Source organism: Trematomus bernacchii, unplaced genomic scaffold (genome assembly GCF_902827165.1).
Source record: "Trematomus bernacchii unplaced genomic scaffold, fTreBer1.1, whole genome shotgun sequence".
NCBI classification, from domain to species: Eukaryota; Metazoa; Chordata; class Actinopteri; order Perciformes; family Nototheniidae; genus Trematomus; species Trematomus bernacchii.
The window spans coordinates 6310858-6327605 of record NW_022987648.1 but is presented as its reverse complement, the minus strand read 5'-3'; the positions used below and the strand labels follow the sequence as shown (position 1 = coordinate 6327605).

At 41.3% G+C, this 16748-nt stretch overlaps 1 protein-coding gene across 5 annotated transcripts; it reads left to right on the top strand.

Annotated features, from left to right (window-relative positions):
- The first annotated feature begins 41 nt into the window (after positions 1–41).
- usp37 (ubiquitin specific peptidase 37) lies at positions 42–16745 on the top strand. 5 transcript variants are annotated; one of them, XM_034134525.1, is made up of 24 exons: positions 42–249; positions 1129–1360; positions 2225–2375; positions 3289–3377; positions 3455–3570; positions 3852–3929; positions 4192–4280; positions 4902–4995; positions 5242–5397; positions 5710–5841; positions 7033–7156; positions 7554–7795; positions 7889–8006; positions 8178–8257; positions 8428–8592; positions 8713–8760; positions 9004–9148; positions 9233–9452; positions 10714–10886; positions 11082–11142; positions 11774–11889; positions 12100–12169; positions 13164–13302; positions 15182–16745. In XM_034134525.1, exons 2-24 carry the CDS (start codon positions 1184–1186, stop codon positions 15267–15269), a joined length of 2871 nt encoding a protein of 956 aa, XP_033990416.1. In that variant the 5' UTR covers positions 42–249; positions 1129–1183; the 3' UTR covers positions 15270–16745. The 5 variants fall into 5 exon arrangements, with proteins under 5 accessions (XP_033990416.1, XP_033990415.1, XP_033990414.1 ...); XM_034134524.1 differs by having other exon boundaries at positions 9001–9148; XM_034134523.1 differs by having other exon boundaries at positions 8707–8760.
- Positions 16746–16748: the final 3 nt, after the last annotated feature.

Here is a 16748-nt window from a genome sequence, read left to right as displayed (position 1 = left end):
ATAATTAAGATATCGCGAGAGCACAGTCGGACCGGATCGGACGCACTCTCGGTTATCATTTCCGTTGTAAATGTTCACATTCCCGCCATCATCGCGCAGTATTGCGAGGCGTCGTGTGCGGGTCCACTGTCAACAACATACATACTGGGAGCAGGTGAATGCCGGCAAAACAAACTTTCTGCTCTCGGAGGACCTACGACAACGATACTGTGAGATAAAAGTTTCTAGAAGAAAACACATAATTGACAGGTAACGAACAGCGCAGGTTTAACCAAAGGGTGACACTGTTTTCATCCCCAAATTACAATCAGGCAAATTAGCCAGTTAGCTAGTTCCCGCTAGCCTGCTAGCCGACTAGCTAATGTTGGCCTCCCCCATCCATTCAGCGTCTATAGATGCGGGGACGACAGCTACATCCCAGACATTCGGCTTGGCTGTAATGTCACCCTAGGTGCTTCTTTGTAACTTTGTCCGGTAGCTCAATTGTATGACGTTTATTATTGTAATAATTGTGTCAACCAAGAAAATAGTAATGAGTGCCGGTCGCAGTGTCGTGCATCTTCGCTTTGCTGGGCTAGTTTGAAGGCTAATGCATACAGCTGCATTGACTCTTACTGAAACCGCTAGCCAGCTAACATAAGTGGTGTGAGTTTTCCCACTTTGTGAGACATTCACCCCTGTGAGTTAAATATTTGCCGTGAGTTTATCATCTGTGTTAATATGAGCTGTTCAGCTGTTGTGCTAACGGTATGTGTCTTGTGGTCGACTTAAGTTTGTTGTGACTTTCAACAAGCGCTCAGTTGTACAACGTTGGCCATAGCGGGCTAGCTTGGATGCATTATAAATAGTTTATTAGCTGATGAACATATGTATACGTAACACAAGTTTTTTAACAACAGGTGCAATAAAAGTGCTTAAGATGTATCTAAATCAGGTATGGTTTATCATTGAGTTCTTGCCTCCTTTTTTAAAGAAATGGATGGAATAATAACGGTTTTATAGTGGCAAGGTGGTTAAAACATGTCCCTTTAATACTCCACTCTATATAAACATGAACTGTGAGATGGGTAATATATGACACAATGTGGTTGAATAAACTAATTTAATTGGATTTCCTTCTTGTTTTAGGATTTGTTTGGTTACAAGTCCAAGCCTCCAAAGTGCACCAACTGGATAGTAAGCCATGTCAACCATAGTGCCCAAACTCTCCAGCGGTGGCGCCAGTGTGAAGATCCGCCTTACCAGCCTTGATCTGGGCACCACCAGATGGAAAGAGGGAGCTTTTGAGATTCTGGAAAAGGACAACAAAATCAACCTATGTCTAAGATTTAACTGTGGTGGAGCCTCCAAAACTTTCCAGGTATTATTCAAACTCTGTTCTTGGTGGTTATTCAAAAATGACAACGGCAAATGACTTAAACATAACGTTAGATTCTGAAGGAGTACCCTTTCTTAAATGTTTCAATGTTATTTTTTGAGATACAGCGCTATCCAGACATCTGTCTCACCTGTAGAAATGTCATCAGAGCAGTAATGGATGAATCTCCCTTCAACCACTTATCAAAAGACTTTGGAAAAACAGTTGATATGGTAGCTGTTGAAGAGAAGCTTGTATAGCAAGCAATAACATACCACCTTACTCTCTGCCTGTTCCTTAACTCTGCCGTTATTTACTTTGTCAATCTCAATGTTTTTAACATTTGTATCAGCAATACTGTAAAATGTCCAGGAATGGAAGGTACAATTTAAGTTAGGAACGCAATACAAAGACTACATTTCCCACATATACATAAGAATTTCCACCAACATTTAGAGATATATTTTAGTCTGGACTTTTGACAGTCATGGGGAAGGACTTATACATTTTAAGAAATGACAGTCATAAAGGGAAACACTTGCACATAAGTGAACCAAAACATGACTTAGTTAACTTAGTGTTTAGACTTAGTTTTTGTCTGGCTAATAAGTGCTGCAATTTGCACAGAAATCCAAATACACTTTGAAAAATGCTAATTTTGGATGAGAAATTTAAAGTAAACAAATGGCTCGGAGGAAACATTTTTATTAAGTAGAATATAAGTAAACTGTTAAATGCATGGATAAAACCATGTACATTACTTTCAGCATAACACTAATGGGCTCCTAAAGTATGCAGTTATTATTAATTGGAAAACATACTAATTGAATAAAACTACAACCAACGTATCTTGTATTGTTTTCTTAGCTGAACCAGAACTTGAAGACCGTTAGCCAGAACCTGAACCGTATCATGCTGACTTTGAAGGACAACAGTGTCATCATCCTGGATAAGATTCCTCCGACTTTGCTTCAGAAGACTAAAGAATTTTTGGACAAACTGAAGACTGGAAAGCCAGGTAATTACGCCACTGCTCATTTTCTTTTTGTTCAAAGAAAACCAGGGCTCACGGATTCCTTCATTTTCTTATTTTGAGCTTCCGCTATTCGTGGTTCTGTCGTTACTTCTAAGCACAACACGCACACTTAATGGCAATTATTTGCTTTGTAGACTCCCATGGGCCAATCGTCATAATACATCAGATTTCAGTTGCAGATGTTTTTCTGCTTTTTTGTGCCGACTAAATGCTTTGTTTTACGGTGGTTGAACTCAATATTTTGAAGCAATTCAAATCAATTGCAATCTTACTCAATAGGTTTCTATACTGTAAACTTTTTTTTGCCACTGTAAAAAAGCCATGCACAAAACTGGACTACAAAAGAGAATACTAAGTATTGTTTCAGTTTGACCTTAACTCAGCCTTAGATAAAGAATGGCCGGATTAGATACCTTATTGAAAAAGGTTTATCCTGTTGCATTTCATTCTGATGACGTTTGTCCTGTTCCTTCTGCTGCTGCTACTGTGTAGTCTCAGCTTACATTTTGATTCTCGCTTTGTTCTTAAAGAAAATGGGTAAGTCTAAGGTTAAAAGGAAACGGCACTGATCTTCTCTGAGTGTATCTAGCGCCAATTTCTAAAAAAGAACCTTTTTATTATTTATGTATTGTATTCAGAATTTAATTTGAGAAAATCATCATACATACTGGCCTGGTGTGGACTTTATTTTTGGACACGTACACACAGTTTTTCAAACTTTTCAACAACTTTTCAAATTGAAATGAGCACACAGTAAGTCAGGACTAATATCAATGGTGTAGTTACAGGTTGTACAAGCGTATAAATACAATGTAATTGCTACTTAATTGATCAAGTTATCATTTCATTTCCATGCTTTGTCCTGAGCGGCCATTTTTCCTTCTTCATTTTGCAGTTTTAAAATCGTCCCACGGAAGCGCAAACCTCAGTGTGCTGGGAAACCGCTCTTTGAAAAATGACAGTAATCCTTCGGGGGAGAGACAGGTAAGCTAGAAAACAAAACCACACTTAAACTTTGAATTTAGACATTGTACCCTTATAAGATTCCTAACGTCTTCCAGACAACCCAGAGGCGTCAGAGTACAGAAGGCAGAGAGGAGACGACGCCACGGAAACCCCTGGGCAGCCCGAGCAGAGCCACCTCCACTCCCACCCGCACGGGACTCTCTGAGAACAGGTAGGATGGAAATTCATATTGCTCTTTATGGCAAGTTGTGTTTTGTTAACAATTTGTATATTTTTTTTTAAAGCAGCCAAATACAAGGCTGTGTGTGCTCTATCCTCATTGGAGACAATTTTAAAGGGTGCTTTTTGGACACTGGCCTTTAAACTGAGAGTCTTTCTTAATGCAGACTTCAAAACATCCCATTTTGTAGTTGTTATGTTTCTCAGTTACTCAGTTAAGTCATGCTCAGTTCATGCTTGTGACATAAATTGTTGCTTGTCACTGTTTTTCAGGAGTGAGAAAAGAAAGAGACTCATCACCTCTGAAAGTGACCTGACTGAAGACTACCCCAAGGAAAATGACTCGTCGAGGTAATCGCAACATCACTGCCCACATTGAGCTGCAGGGCTTGTTGGGATACACATGAATCCACCTGACTTCTGTAGCTTTTTGTCAGATATGGTATCTATGTTTTTTTTTTTTTCTCATCAGACGGTTACAAGAATTTAAATATGTGCCGTGTTGTAATTAGTTTTATATCCGTATATTATTTTGCTCGTTTGCTAAACAGAAACCTTAAGGTTGTTGATCAAAATGCATAGAAATGTTTGGTAACTTCCAAACATTTTTTAGCAACAACAAGGCCACTTCGGATCCATCCAGGAAGTTTCTACTGAGCTGCAAAGACAAGCTGAAGCAGTCTGAGGAGAACAGGAGCTCAGGTAAACTTCTACAGCAACACTGTCTATAAACTGCTGCTTAGGACCTCACTGTACACTAACTTTCAGTGGTGCAGTGATGACCTCCTTTTGTAGGCGTGGTGGGTTGTCCGTAGGTGTTCGGATCAGGGGGTCACAGGTTCAAACCCCACTGCAGTCAGCATGTCGTTGTGTCCCTGAGACACTTCACCCCAAATTGCTCCTGTGGGGATTGTCCACAGTATTGAGTATGTAAGTCGCTTTGGATAAAAGCGTCTAACAAGTAACATGTAATGTAATGTAATGTAGGCCACCCAAAAGTTAGCATTGCAAGGGCTACCTCGACAAAAAGCAATGGGAATTTTTCCATTGGAATATTGTAGAAAACAAGATCTTTGACAAACACACGTTTAAGATTCTACCACATTTTTTTCAGTAGGAATATCACCACATGCAATGCATTGCCAAAAGTAAATGTCTAACTTAAGGCTATAAACAAACTGAGTTGGTCAAATGCTAACTGTTCCGCGTTTTAAGACTCATTTCTGCACCACTCTATTTACCTTTTTCTAAACCTATTCATTCAGACCCAAACTTTTGGTCTTTGACTTTACTTTCAATCACTCCTTTATTCCTCACCGACAGCTTCACTGAGTTCAACTCCCCTTCAGCCAACGTCATTTTACGGCAGCCGATCTGTGACTAAAGACTACAGCCAGAGCCACTCTTTCCTGGACAGGTGAGTTTCTGTAGTGTTCAGCTGTAAGGCACAAGATACCTGTTTTAAACCTACTTAAATCTACTTCTCCATGCAAATATACTAGAGCTGTGCAAACGGAACTCTTTTTTAGGTCAATTGCACTTGTTTATACAATTGAATTGAGAAATGTAAAGAGCACTTCAATATAATTGTCTAGTTAGAGCATGAAGTCATTGTGACGCCAGTGAGTCACATCTGTATAATATTGACTACAAATCCACACAGGCCATGCAGTACAGCACAGAGCTCTTCAGCCAAGAGGAGCCTCATGCTGCCAAACCACTCCACTCCTTTCAAGAAGGTCCGGCCCACTCTGGACTACGGTGGCTGGAACAAGCAAAGGCTGTCCACGCTGGCCCAGCCTCAGCCCCCCCTGCAAGGGTAAGGAGAAGCCAGATGTGCTGCACTAAACGTGAGCATACGCAGTCGGTTTGTAAAGAGAAACTGGATTTCATTTATTTCGACGTTGTATGCAAGGGGAAACAAAAAAAATAGCTGTTTATGCCCTCGTTTTGAGCTATGGCAAAGAAAAAAAAGGTTCCAACGTTTTTTAATTTGTAACCTCACATACAACTGCAAATCCTGCGAAAGATAGTGTCACAAATGATCTTATCCCAACCAAATTGAAGGCCTTGGTGAGAGTTTTTCTTTCCCTTTTTATTATCATCCTAATGTGTAAATCCTTTCTATCAGATTCTCCAACCTGGGCAACACCTGCTACATGAACGCCATCCTGCAGTCCCTCTTCAGCCTCCCCTCCTTCTCCAATGACATGCTGAGGCAGAGCATCCCATGGAAGAAGGTCCCCATCAATGCACTGCTCAGGTACTACATTAGGCCGTGTAGATGGATTAAAGGGAGACCTGAGGCCTGTACTACGAAGCAGGATTTTCGCTTAGCCGGCTAACTTCAGGGAAAACTCTGGATTTCCGGTCCTACGACGCTGGTTCACTTCTTAGGGGGCTAGATCTCCACGGTAACTTATGCTGAACGGCAAACCTGCTCCGGAGCAGGTTAGGTTGCAGGATAAGAGATCAACTCAGTGAAAGCACCGCCTGCTGACCAATCAGAGCTCCATGTGCGGAGTTTAAAGCGATCAATTCATATTACAGAATAGAGGAAATACAGTTTAAACTGCCGTTGCAGGAAAGACGGCCGGCAAAAATCAACTGACTGTGTGAACGTGAAAATTAATAGAATATCCCCTCCCATCTTCAGAGCAATCTGACTATTATAACATTAGCGTTAAGAAAGCTTACTTGAATATCTGCCACGACATAAGTAACCGGATCAGAGTAACATTAAGTACAGTCCGCGGCACTGTGAGTGCAGACGTCGATGTGTCCCATTATCATTCATATCATATCACATCATAATGTATCATATATTTCCTTATTTGAGTCAGCTTCTTGAGCCGTATCTGGCCGTGCAACACTCACAGTGTCACATACTGTATGCAGAAGTATTATTTTAAGCAACACATTAAGTTGACGAAACACTCGAGTCAAATGTAATTAAAGTCAGATCGTGTCTTAGACGGGGCAGCAGTGATATCATAAACCTGTTAATGTACGCATTCAAACGCTTTTTCTTTTACCAGCAGTATTCACCTTGCAGGTGCAGCTATGTGGCTTTTATCCTGGATAAAGTGTTTAAGTCATGGATGTTTAAAGTTTAACGTCTAATATTATAGTTTCATTCAGGAAGTATGACGCGCTGCGCTGTCAGTACGCGGCTTGTACATGTTTGTGATTGGTCGATCGCTCCAAATACCACCCCTTTTATGTGAACGCACACCTAACTAGATAGGGTACGGTTTGAGTAATCCACTTGATAACCCGCGTCGTAGGACTGCTTAGTGAGAGCGCGTTTGTTTTGGATTAGGTCAACCGGCTAACTCAAACATATCCAGGATATGTTGAACTAGATTCGTAGTACAGGCCTCTGTAATGATGTGCTTTGCAAACCTATCCCTTTTTTTTGTTTCATTCTGTGGCATCTCTTCACTGCCTGCAGGCGGTTTGCACACCTTATGGCCAAGAAGGATGTGGGTTGTCCAGAAACAAAAAAAGACCTGTTGAGGAAAGTGAAGAGCGCCATCTCCTCCACAGCTGAGCGGTTCTCTGGAAACATGCAGAACGTAAGATCTCTGTTGTGAGCAATTTTTCAATTCTTCACGTACCCTAATATTTCAAATGTCATGTGGTTGTTGCAGATGGATGACATGGCACACACTTTACCAGGAAATGCTTTGTTTATAGTGCTCATACACATTTTAGTGCAAACATGTAATAACAGATGTCAAACAAAACAAATGATATACTAAAAAATATATATTTTGTATTTGTTAACTAAGGGATTGGACACATGCATTTCACACGTTTTTTTTTTATTATCACCTTTTGATAGCCCGTAATATATGTAATTTATGGTCTGTCTCAACTCTGTGTTTCTGAACACTGAAGCGGAACATAACCCACCTTTTGTATTTATTCTTTATGCTTTGTAAAGTCCATGTGTATCACATTATTCACCAGGATGCTCATGAGTTCCTGAGCCAGTGTTTGGACCAGTTAAAGGACGACGTGGAGAAAATGAACAAGAACTGGTCCAATGAAGCGGCAGCGTCGTCCTCTGTGGCGTGTGAGAGCGGCCAGGAGGGAACGTCCTCAGCAGCTAAAGCAGAGCCGGGTGAAGAGGCAGACACGTCCCGCATCTACACCTGCCCTGTGGCGGTCAACATGGAGTTTGAGGTGCAGCACACCATCACATGCAAAGGGTGAGCCTGTCTCCTGCTTATTTATCTGAAAGCCAAAACTCTATCTGAACCTGGAGAATAAAGAGTGTTTTATGCCTTCATGTTCCTTTACAGGTGTGGCGAGGTAGTGAACAAGCGAGAGCAGTTTAATGACTTGTCCATCGACCTCCCACGGCGGAAGAAAACGCTTCCACTCCGCTCTATCCAGGACTCTCTGGATCTCTTTTTTAGGGTGAGGGTCTCTCATTGACAGCTTATAGTACTGATCAATTTCTATGAATGATTAATCTTCAGCCACTTTTCAAGTGTTCACTTTGTTTTGCAATTACCTTCAAGTGAAAAGTCTAAACTACACATACCATTTTTGAATGTGCAATGATAGAAGTTACTTTTTCTTTTTCAGATGGAGGAAATTGAGTACTCGTGTGAAAAGTGCAATGGGAAATCGGCGACTGTTACACATAAATTTAGCAAACTGCCCAGGTGTGTACACACATCATTTTTCAGTTCTCATGCATGAGAAGCGGTCACACTTGTTGCTAACTGAACACTGCATTTCAAACATAAGGCATGAATCACAACAGGTACTTCCTGTAAGCATCTGTTGTTCACTAGTAGACACAGTTCTGATGTATGATGTTTCCTCCCCACAGAGTGCTCATCCTCCACCTGAAGCGCTACAGCTTTAACGCCCAGCTGTCACTGAACAGCAAGCTGGGCCAGCAGGTGGTGATCCCCCGGTACCTGACCCTGCTGTCCCACTGCACTGAATCCACACGAGCCCCCATTAGCCTTGGCTGGAGTTCCCAGTCCTCCATGTAAGACATCTGTTGAGCTATTGACTTGACTACGATGCATAACACTATTCTCATTTGGTTGAGAGATTAAGTGAAATATTTAGGTTTCTAAACGTTTTCTTTGTTGTTCTCAAGTTCCAGAACACTCAAAACGTCGCAGTGTGTCAACTCGTCGACAGCTCCTCTCCGGTAAGTTCTGGAGATAAGAGTTACAGTTACATTGGCAACAACATTAAAGCTTTACACTCAAATGTGCAGCAACATGTTCTTTGCTCAGTCGGATTCAATATTAAAACATACTCTCAAGGTACAAGAAAACAAAGCTTGATGAAGCGGGAGGGCAGTAAGATAGCTTATAAAAAAATAGCCCACCCGTGAGTCATCCAATCACATAAGCTTTGGTCTGAGCTTATTACTGTGTTTGTCTAGAAGGATTGGAGGCAAAGCTGCCAACTCGAGCTGCACGTCTAGCCTCCTGGACTCTGATAGTGAAGAGGAGCCCAACAGTAAAGCAACGGTGAGCCGCAAGCGACGCCTCAGCAGCTGTCTGCCTGACGAGGATGAGCGACCGGAAGAGGTACCGCTGATAGACCGTCACAGTTATGATTACGATCATTTTTCCCTCTGTTTGTGTTACGACACTGTTTTGATGTGTCTTCAGCGAGGAGCAGCCATAGATTCAGCAGACTTCAGTGGCATAAATGATGAAGAAATGCTGGCCGCCGTGCTGGAGATGAGTCGTCAAGAGGCCGGGCTCTCGGCCCCGCCCCCAATGGAGGATGAGCCAACCAGCAGCCCCGACACAGGCTTCGGGGACACAGACGCTCATGACCTGGCCTATCACACAGATCTGCTGGAAACAGACAGCAAACAGCCTGCAGGTAGGCTAACATGTTAAATAACGAGACAAGCACACATTCATCAAATAAGTAAGCATCCATTTTATTCATATAAAAGCAGCCAGTAATAACAAAGATACGTTTTAAAAATAAGATATATGGGGCTCTCTAGATATACATAGAAACTGGGTTGGCCAAAATGCATGTCTTAACCAGTTAAGCCCCATGCCCCCGGTACCGGAAACAGCGTCTGAGGGCTTCTTAACATTTAACAAACTATGAATGTGTCATACCCACTTAACGGTGAGAAACTCAGCTAGCAGACAATATGAACCATTTTTAGCTAAACGAAACACAAGGGTAATAACAAGCCTCTGAATTAGCCCTGAGTGAAAAAATGCTAACGCACTTGGCACAGAACTCACGGTAGAAATATTGTATTACTTATTGGATCTGCACAAACAGATTAGAGCTGAGATTCCACAGGTTCTAGAGGTATAAGTATCATCACTGTGCGATCAGAACTCAGGGCAGCGAAGGCAAACCCAGACATCACACAACGTAGCTTTACGGAGCCAAAACGGCGATATGGCAAATCCACCCAAATGACCCCAGAAGTGTTTTTTTGTTGTTGCTAAATCTCTCTAAAAAGGTCACATGTCACTTGTTTTGCATCAATCTTGATACAGGGTACTTATTATGTTATAGTTTGGATTCCTAAAGCTTTTAGTCTACTATCCCATCATTCAAGGGTGGTTTTCACTATAAGTAATGTTTTTATTTTGATCGGACACTATAATTTACATTTATTTACTATGTTCAATCTGAATTGACTTTAAAATAAAAAACTTCTATAATGATTCTGACTTTTCTACATCCAACTCACAGGTTTATCATTGCTTTGAGAAAAAAGATTATTAATTTACCCTTTTTAGAAGTGAAGATATAGTCATTTGTTCTGGGAATGTCATTTTCGAGCCTGAGACCTGAAAAACAGGCCCAGGGCTTAAGAGGTTAAGGAAACTAACATTGTAATTATTAAACTTTGGTAGATTGAGTTGATATAACTTAAGTTTAACCTTTTGAAAATAATAATTTGTATAATTTTCTCACCCTTTGTTAGATGCCTCCACTGGAAATAGAGAATTGAAAAACTGAAAAAAGTCTTGAAGAACTAAAGTATACAGGGTCCATGTTTAATAACAGCGATAGGATTTCAAAACTTGTAATTGAAAAACAAATGGTCTCTTTGTGGGTGAATTATTCCTTTAAGTGAACTGACCTGTGTGTTTATCTCGCCTAGATGTGCTGGACTCCCTGGACCTGACCATGGACGAGAACAAGGAGAACCAGACTCCAGAGGGGGGGCAGCAACAGGGGGAGCTGGACTGGGTGCAGCAGTACAGTCTGGATCAGGATCAGGAGAGGGAGGAGCAGGAGCTGCAGCAGGCGCTGGCCCAGAGCCTCCAGGAGCATGTAAGAGCACATCTGGAACAAGGGTCCTGCATCTAAAGAATGTTGTAGCACCACAATGCCATTATATGATAACCGTTATCTAACAGAGTGAAGTCTGTTCTTTTTGAGCAAGCAGACAATAAACACCAGACTAAAAAATGCTATTTGTACATTTTGTTCACTGAATTTCATTGTCTCCACTTTTCCCCCACACAGGAGGCCCAGGAGTTGAGAGAGGACGATGATCTGAAGAGGGCTACCGAGCTCAGCCTGCAAGGTATCATTGATTTCATGTTGAGTAGCTGGCTGTGGAAACTCTTGAACGTTGATATCACTGAAATGCAATCGTTTTGAGTTGAGCGTCTTTGATGGAAGGAATACCATTCATCATGTTTTTGCGATGTCCATCCCTCCCATTCTTTTGTACATGATACCTCAAGACTGCTTGTAGCTAATATCTTCAATTTTATGTCAAAAGTCCACTTGGAATCAAGGATGAACTGATTTGAATTTGGTGGTTAAGTTCGCTGGGACGGCACAAAACCTGTTTTTGGCCATAACCCGTGAATCAAAATGCTGTTTATGACAATAATATAAAGTATTGACTGGTTGGTGGAGGAATGCAACCTTTTTCAGTGCCAGGTAATGGCGAGGAAGCAGAATCTGTTGGATGGTGAAGTGGTAGTCAAGAGGGGAAGACATCTTTGACTGACTTTTTCCCAATTTCAGTTTCATTTTTCACTCAAGCAAAAATACCCCTGCTTTACATGTATTTGTGCAAAGCAAACAAACACAGTATCATATGTTCTCAGTGAAGGTCTCAGAGCACTTAATAACACTGTTAAATCTGACTCCGTGGTGTGGAAATGCCTGACCAGTATCAACATCTTCTCCTTCCCCAACACCAGAGTTCAACAACTCTCTGCCAGAGTTACTGTGCTCAGACGAGGATTCAGGCAACGAGGACGTGTTGGACATGGAGTACACTGAAGCTGAGACTGAGAACCTGAAGAGGAACGCTGAGGTACTCAACATCTGCTCTGTGATTTTAAATAAGTAGAACAGTCGAGATACATTTTTCTCATTCATTTCTGCAATAAACTAAAAATCAACTTCCAAATACTTTAAATATATTGTATAAAACCTTCCTTCACAAAAAAAGGATATGTCGTTTACACTGGATACACGGAACTGCCTTTGTTCATAGTAACCTTGGATACGTTTTATTCCACAGAGCGGAGACTTGGCCAACTCTTTCCGACTCATCAGTGTCGTCAGTCACATCGGGAGCAGCTCCTCCTCCGGTGAGCACTGTGTGCATTTGTGCTTCTGTCCACCATGTAGCTGTATTAATGCATACTTACCCTACTCTAGTTCATTTAATGATGCCATTTTGCAAAAAGAGCAAATTGGAACCCTTCAGGATGTCAGAACTCCTGTCGGCACATGATACCTGAGCAGCACAGTGCCACGTTTGTGTAGAAGACACTCTTAACCTCTTTGAATGAGTGGTAAATAGTGTAAAAGAGTGGTTTGCATGTTATGACTCATTGCCTGAGCAGATATGTGATAAAGATTCATACCGGTGCATACACTAGGGCTGTTCCGAATATCATTTTTCGGGCTCCGGATATTCCGTAGTAATCAGCAGCGAATATTCGGCCCGCGCGGGGGTGGGGGGGGTTGCGGCGTAGTAGTAATAATCAGCAGCGAACCGCTTCAACACGTGTATTTTGGTTTATTCACGGCATTCATTTTGTTATTCTACAGTATTGTTGTTTTATAGTTATTTGTTAATGTAACCCAATTTGTGTTGAGGAAATTGAAAAGGATATTGCATTGTGTTTGTTACTTTCGTTGCAGTTGTATACGTCTTAAGTGTAATTTGGCTTGGCTTCCTATTTTGTATGGACATGCTTTTATTTTTGAAGGAGAGTTAGCGCTGTTGACAGGAAGTTGTTGTTGCTATGGAAACAACGTGACGGAGATTAATGGAGAAAAAGTAATATCTACATATAAAGACGGAGAAAGTAAACGATAACGTTTATGGTTAAGTGTTAGCACCCCCCGAAGAGGCACAAGCTCTTACGTTGATATTGGAGTTTTCAAATAAATTAAAAATAATTAAAATAACGAAATTGAAACCTGAATATTACTCGAACGAATATTCGGGTACAGCCCTAGCATACACTCAATTTAAGCTGCTGCACAACTCACACCAGTGAGAACAACTGGAATAGTTTTAGTTTGAGACCTTTTCCTAGTGTTCAAAACTAAGTGGTTTATTTTCCTCCCTAGGCCATTACATCAGTGACGTGTACGACATGAAGAAGCAGTCGTGGCTGACCTTCAATGACCTGGACGTGTCGCGCACACAGGAAGCGGCCGTCCAGAGGGACCGCGACCGCAGTGGATACATCTTCTTCTACATGCACAAGTGAGTTAGAACAACCAGAAGGCTCTCTGTTAAACAACCACTGTGTAGGGTGAGGGTCTCTCTTTGACAGGGTGAAACAAACCAATCATGACCACCTTCTTTGATCCTGATTAAGACGCGTTTTGTTTTGTTTAAAGGGATGTTCAGATGTTTTGAAGGGGTTGTTGAATGAGGTAGTTATTCATTGTCGCTGTATAGCAGAATGTGGTTGACACGCCCCCAGTCAGGAGAATATATGATTTTTCATCTATGTACATATGTTTTAGCATACTATACTGTGCCTTTTGTTTTTTTGCTGGATTTTGTTTATAAGGTTCTATGTTTTATACTAAACTGACTTATTTCATTTTTGACATACCGGTACTTGTTTCCGTTTTTGGAAAAAATATTTCCTATTTTTATACTCTTGATCAGGCATGGGCAAACTAAGGCCCGCGGGCCATATACGGCCCGTTGGGCTTTTGAATCCGGCCCGCCGAATATTGGTACAAAATTGTCCAAATTATAGTAAAGACCGCATTCATTTTGCCTTTTTCCTGCAATACCCGGCATTTCAGTTGATCCCACTAGATGCCGCACTCTAGACACAATTTACCTTTGCTGGAGTCTGGTCTATTCTCTCAGCTGGCCCCACTCGGCAACCCGGCAAGATCCAAGAACCAAATACGTCACGCTTACATTGGAGGGGGTCGAGATTAACCTGAGCAACAACAGTTCATGGCGAGTACGGCGAATACAAGTTGTAACAAGCAGTAGCGCTGACCAAAGTGACTAGAACGCGACCACACACTTACAAAAAACACTAATATAAAGTCAGGCAACACTAACCAGGCTTAGTGTGATTCTGTTTATTTGACCTTACTTTAATGACCATCCGTTCACTGTTATTGACCATTGTGAAGAGGCAGACGTTTTCCTTTTGTTTTATATTATTGCAGCTATCGGATGGAATCAATACATGGGCTACATGTGGCCATCACAAGTAAAATCATAACGAAAACTACGCCGGTAAAATATGCGTGTAGAAAACGGCTTGTGCCACAATATGATAGCAACAAGTAGTCAAGATAGTCTGATTAGCTTCGGTTGCTATGCTAACATCACCTGTAGAATGCCAGAGAAACTTTCATAACAGCGTTGTGATGCCAAACAGCGTTCAGACTAAAACACATTCACTGATGGGGATGGGGGTTATTTATCAGCTGCTTGTGTGACAGTCAGACAATGAAAACTTTCCAGCGGCCGCTGCCGCGAGTTAACGGGAGAATAAACTCCGGTAGACGAGCAGCGCTGCAGCGGGCAGTAATGCAGCTGAACCACATTAATAAACAATGCTCCACGGCACTCTGGAGAATGGTACAAGGTTGGAGAAGTAGTTCTTTAATTTAATCTGGCTTCGTATGGTTAAAAACTACCCGACGCAGTCCTCTATTGATGTTGTTGTGAGCGGTGTTGCGGAGAAAATCAGCGACGTAAAACGCTGTGTGGGTCATAAGAAGGCACGTAAATGTTTACGTCATGACGCAAACGATGACGCAATGACGCAATAATTCACCTTTGAACCCGCATCTGTAACAATGAGTGGACCAAAGAAAAGAAAAGTCAACATTGAGTGCCGAGTGTATAATGAGGAGTGGACAGCTAAATATTTTTTTTATCGATCTGCTACTGTCAAATTTAAAACTCATAGTGGCCCCCGAGCCAGAAAGTTTGCCCACCCCTGCTCTTGATACTCTTTTCAACATGATATACTTTCACTTTTTTTATATTTTTAACTTACTATAGACATATATTTGACTAAGCTTTATATTACTAGCATGTTTGTGTTTGATGTCAGAGGGCATAACATGCTCTGACACACTTCCTCTCGTGTCTTCAGGGACATGTTTGAGCAGCTGTCTGATATGGAGAGATCTGGAGCCAGCAACCCTTCAGAAGCAGGGAGGAACGTCCTGCAGCCCCTCTGAGCGCTGCACACACACCCACCGCTGCACCCTAACAGATGGAGCTCTCCTCTGAACAACCTGGAAAACCACTGATTGCTGTCCTTTTGTGGTGGTCTTCAGGCACTCCTTTCCCTCTACAGATCACTAAATGCCCTGTTAAATTAGCACCTGTACATGCCAACACGGGTGCTAAAGACTATTTTAACACACCAGAAATGCAGTTACAAATGTTCAGTGGATCAAATGTTGCCTCCATGTTTTTGGGGCCGGAGTCTTTGTTTGCTATGATTTTTATCAAACAAAGGTTTTGTAAATGTTTTTTTATTTGTTTCTCGACAATGCCGTTCTTTCGGACTTTCTCTTAAAAGCTACTTTCACACATCAGATGCTACTGGTGCTTCATGACTTGTATGTTTTGCAGACCCTTTATTTCCCATATAAACTAAATAAAGATATATTCTATGTTGGAGTATAAGCTATTATAGAGTTAGAGGGGGTGTCGTATTTAGCGGGTACATTTGGTGCAATATTTATGTTTGGCACAAACTGGCCAATTCAAATCCGCTTTCTGTCTGAGTGTGTAGAGGGTTCACTGTTGCTTTGCGTGACTGACCAACTCATCTGTGTGTTTGTCTCAATATTATAGATTTCGGGGGAAAAAAGCTCAATAACAAAGTCTGTTTTAACTGAGCTTTTCTCAGTAAAGCCTACTTTTCTGTTTTGGGGATTTTGACTTTGTGCCTCCCAAGAAAACTTTTATAAATATGTATACTAGCTTTACTTTGAAAGATGCACAACCTTGTCGCTTTTGAAAATGTTTGTCACAATGTGTAAGTCATATCTCCTTTATAAAAAGCCAACAGATTTTCTATTTATTGCAACATCGGGTTGATTTCCTTTGAATGAACCTGTGAAGATATGCCACGGCAAATACAAGTCATAAATACTAGACCACCAGGGAAGCTAGCTTTAGCCTAATGTCTTTAAGCGCATCATCTTTAAGGCCAGTCTACAGAGCGACACTCTGTTCATATAGCTCCTATGAGGCGTGCTTGCTTATAGAAAGATTTAAAAGTATTTTGTTATTCCAATACTAGACACTGGTTGTACAGCTGTTTTTGTGACCACTGTAAAAAATCAAATCACATTTTAGTTCACCATGGCTAATGTGCAACGTTAAAACATGGTGTCTGCAGAGTTCCTCCCAACAGAAGAAAATCTATTTAACAGCTTTATAAAACATGGGTTATAACCAGATATTGATACCTGCCATATTAGTGGGATTTATTAGGACAGTATTGACGTTTACCTCCGCAGGCAAAAGTGACTTGTTCCCATTTTTTTTTTTTCGTCAGCCTTGTATTTACATTTGTCCCAGATGCAGTGTAAAGAGGGTTTGATGTATTTGTGAAGTAAAGATGAACAGCTTTTTCTACCCTTCATACACAACTGACTCTTCCTAAAGCAGATTTTAATAAAAAGATTCTGGTGAAAGTGCAG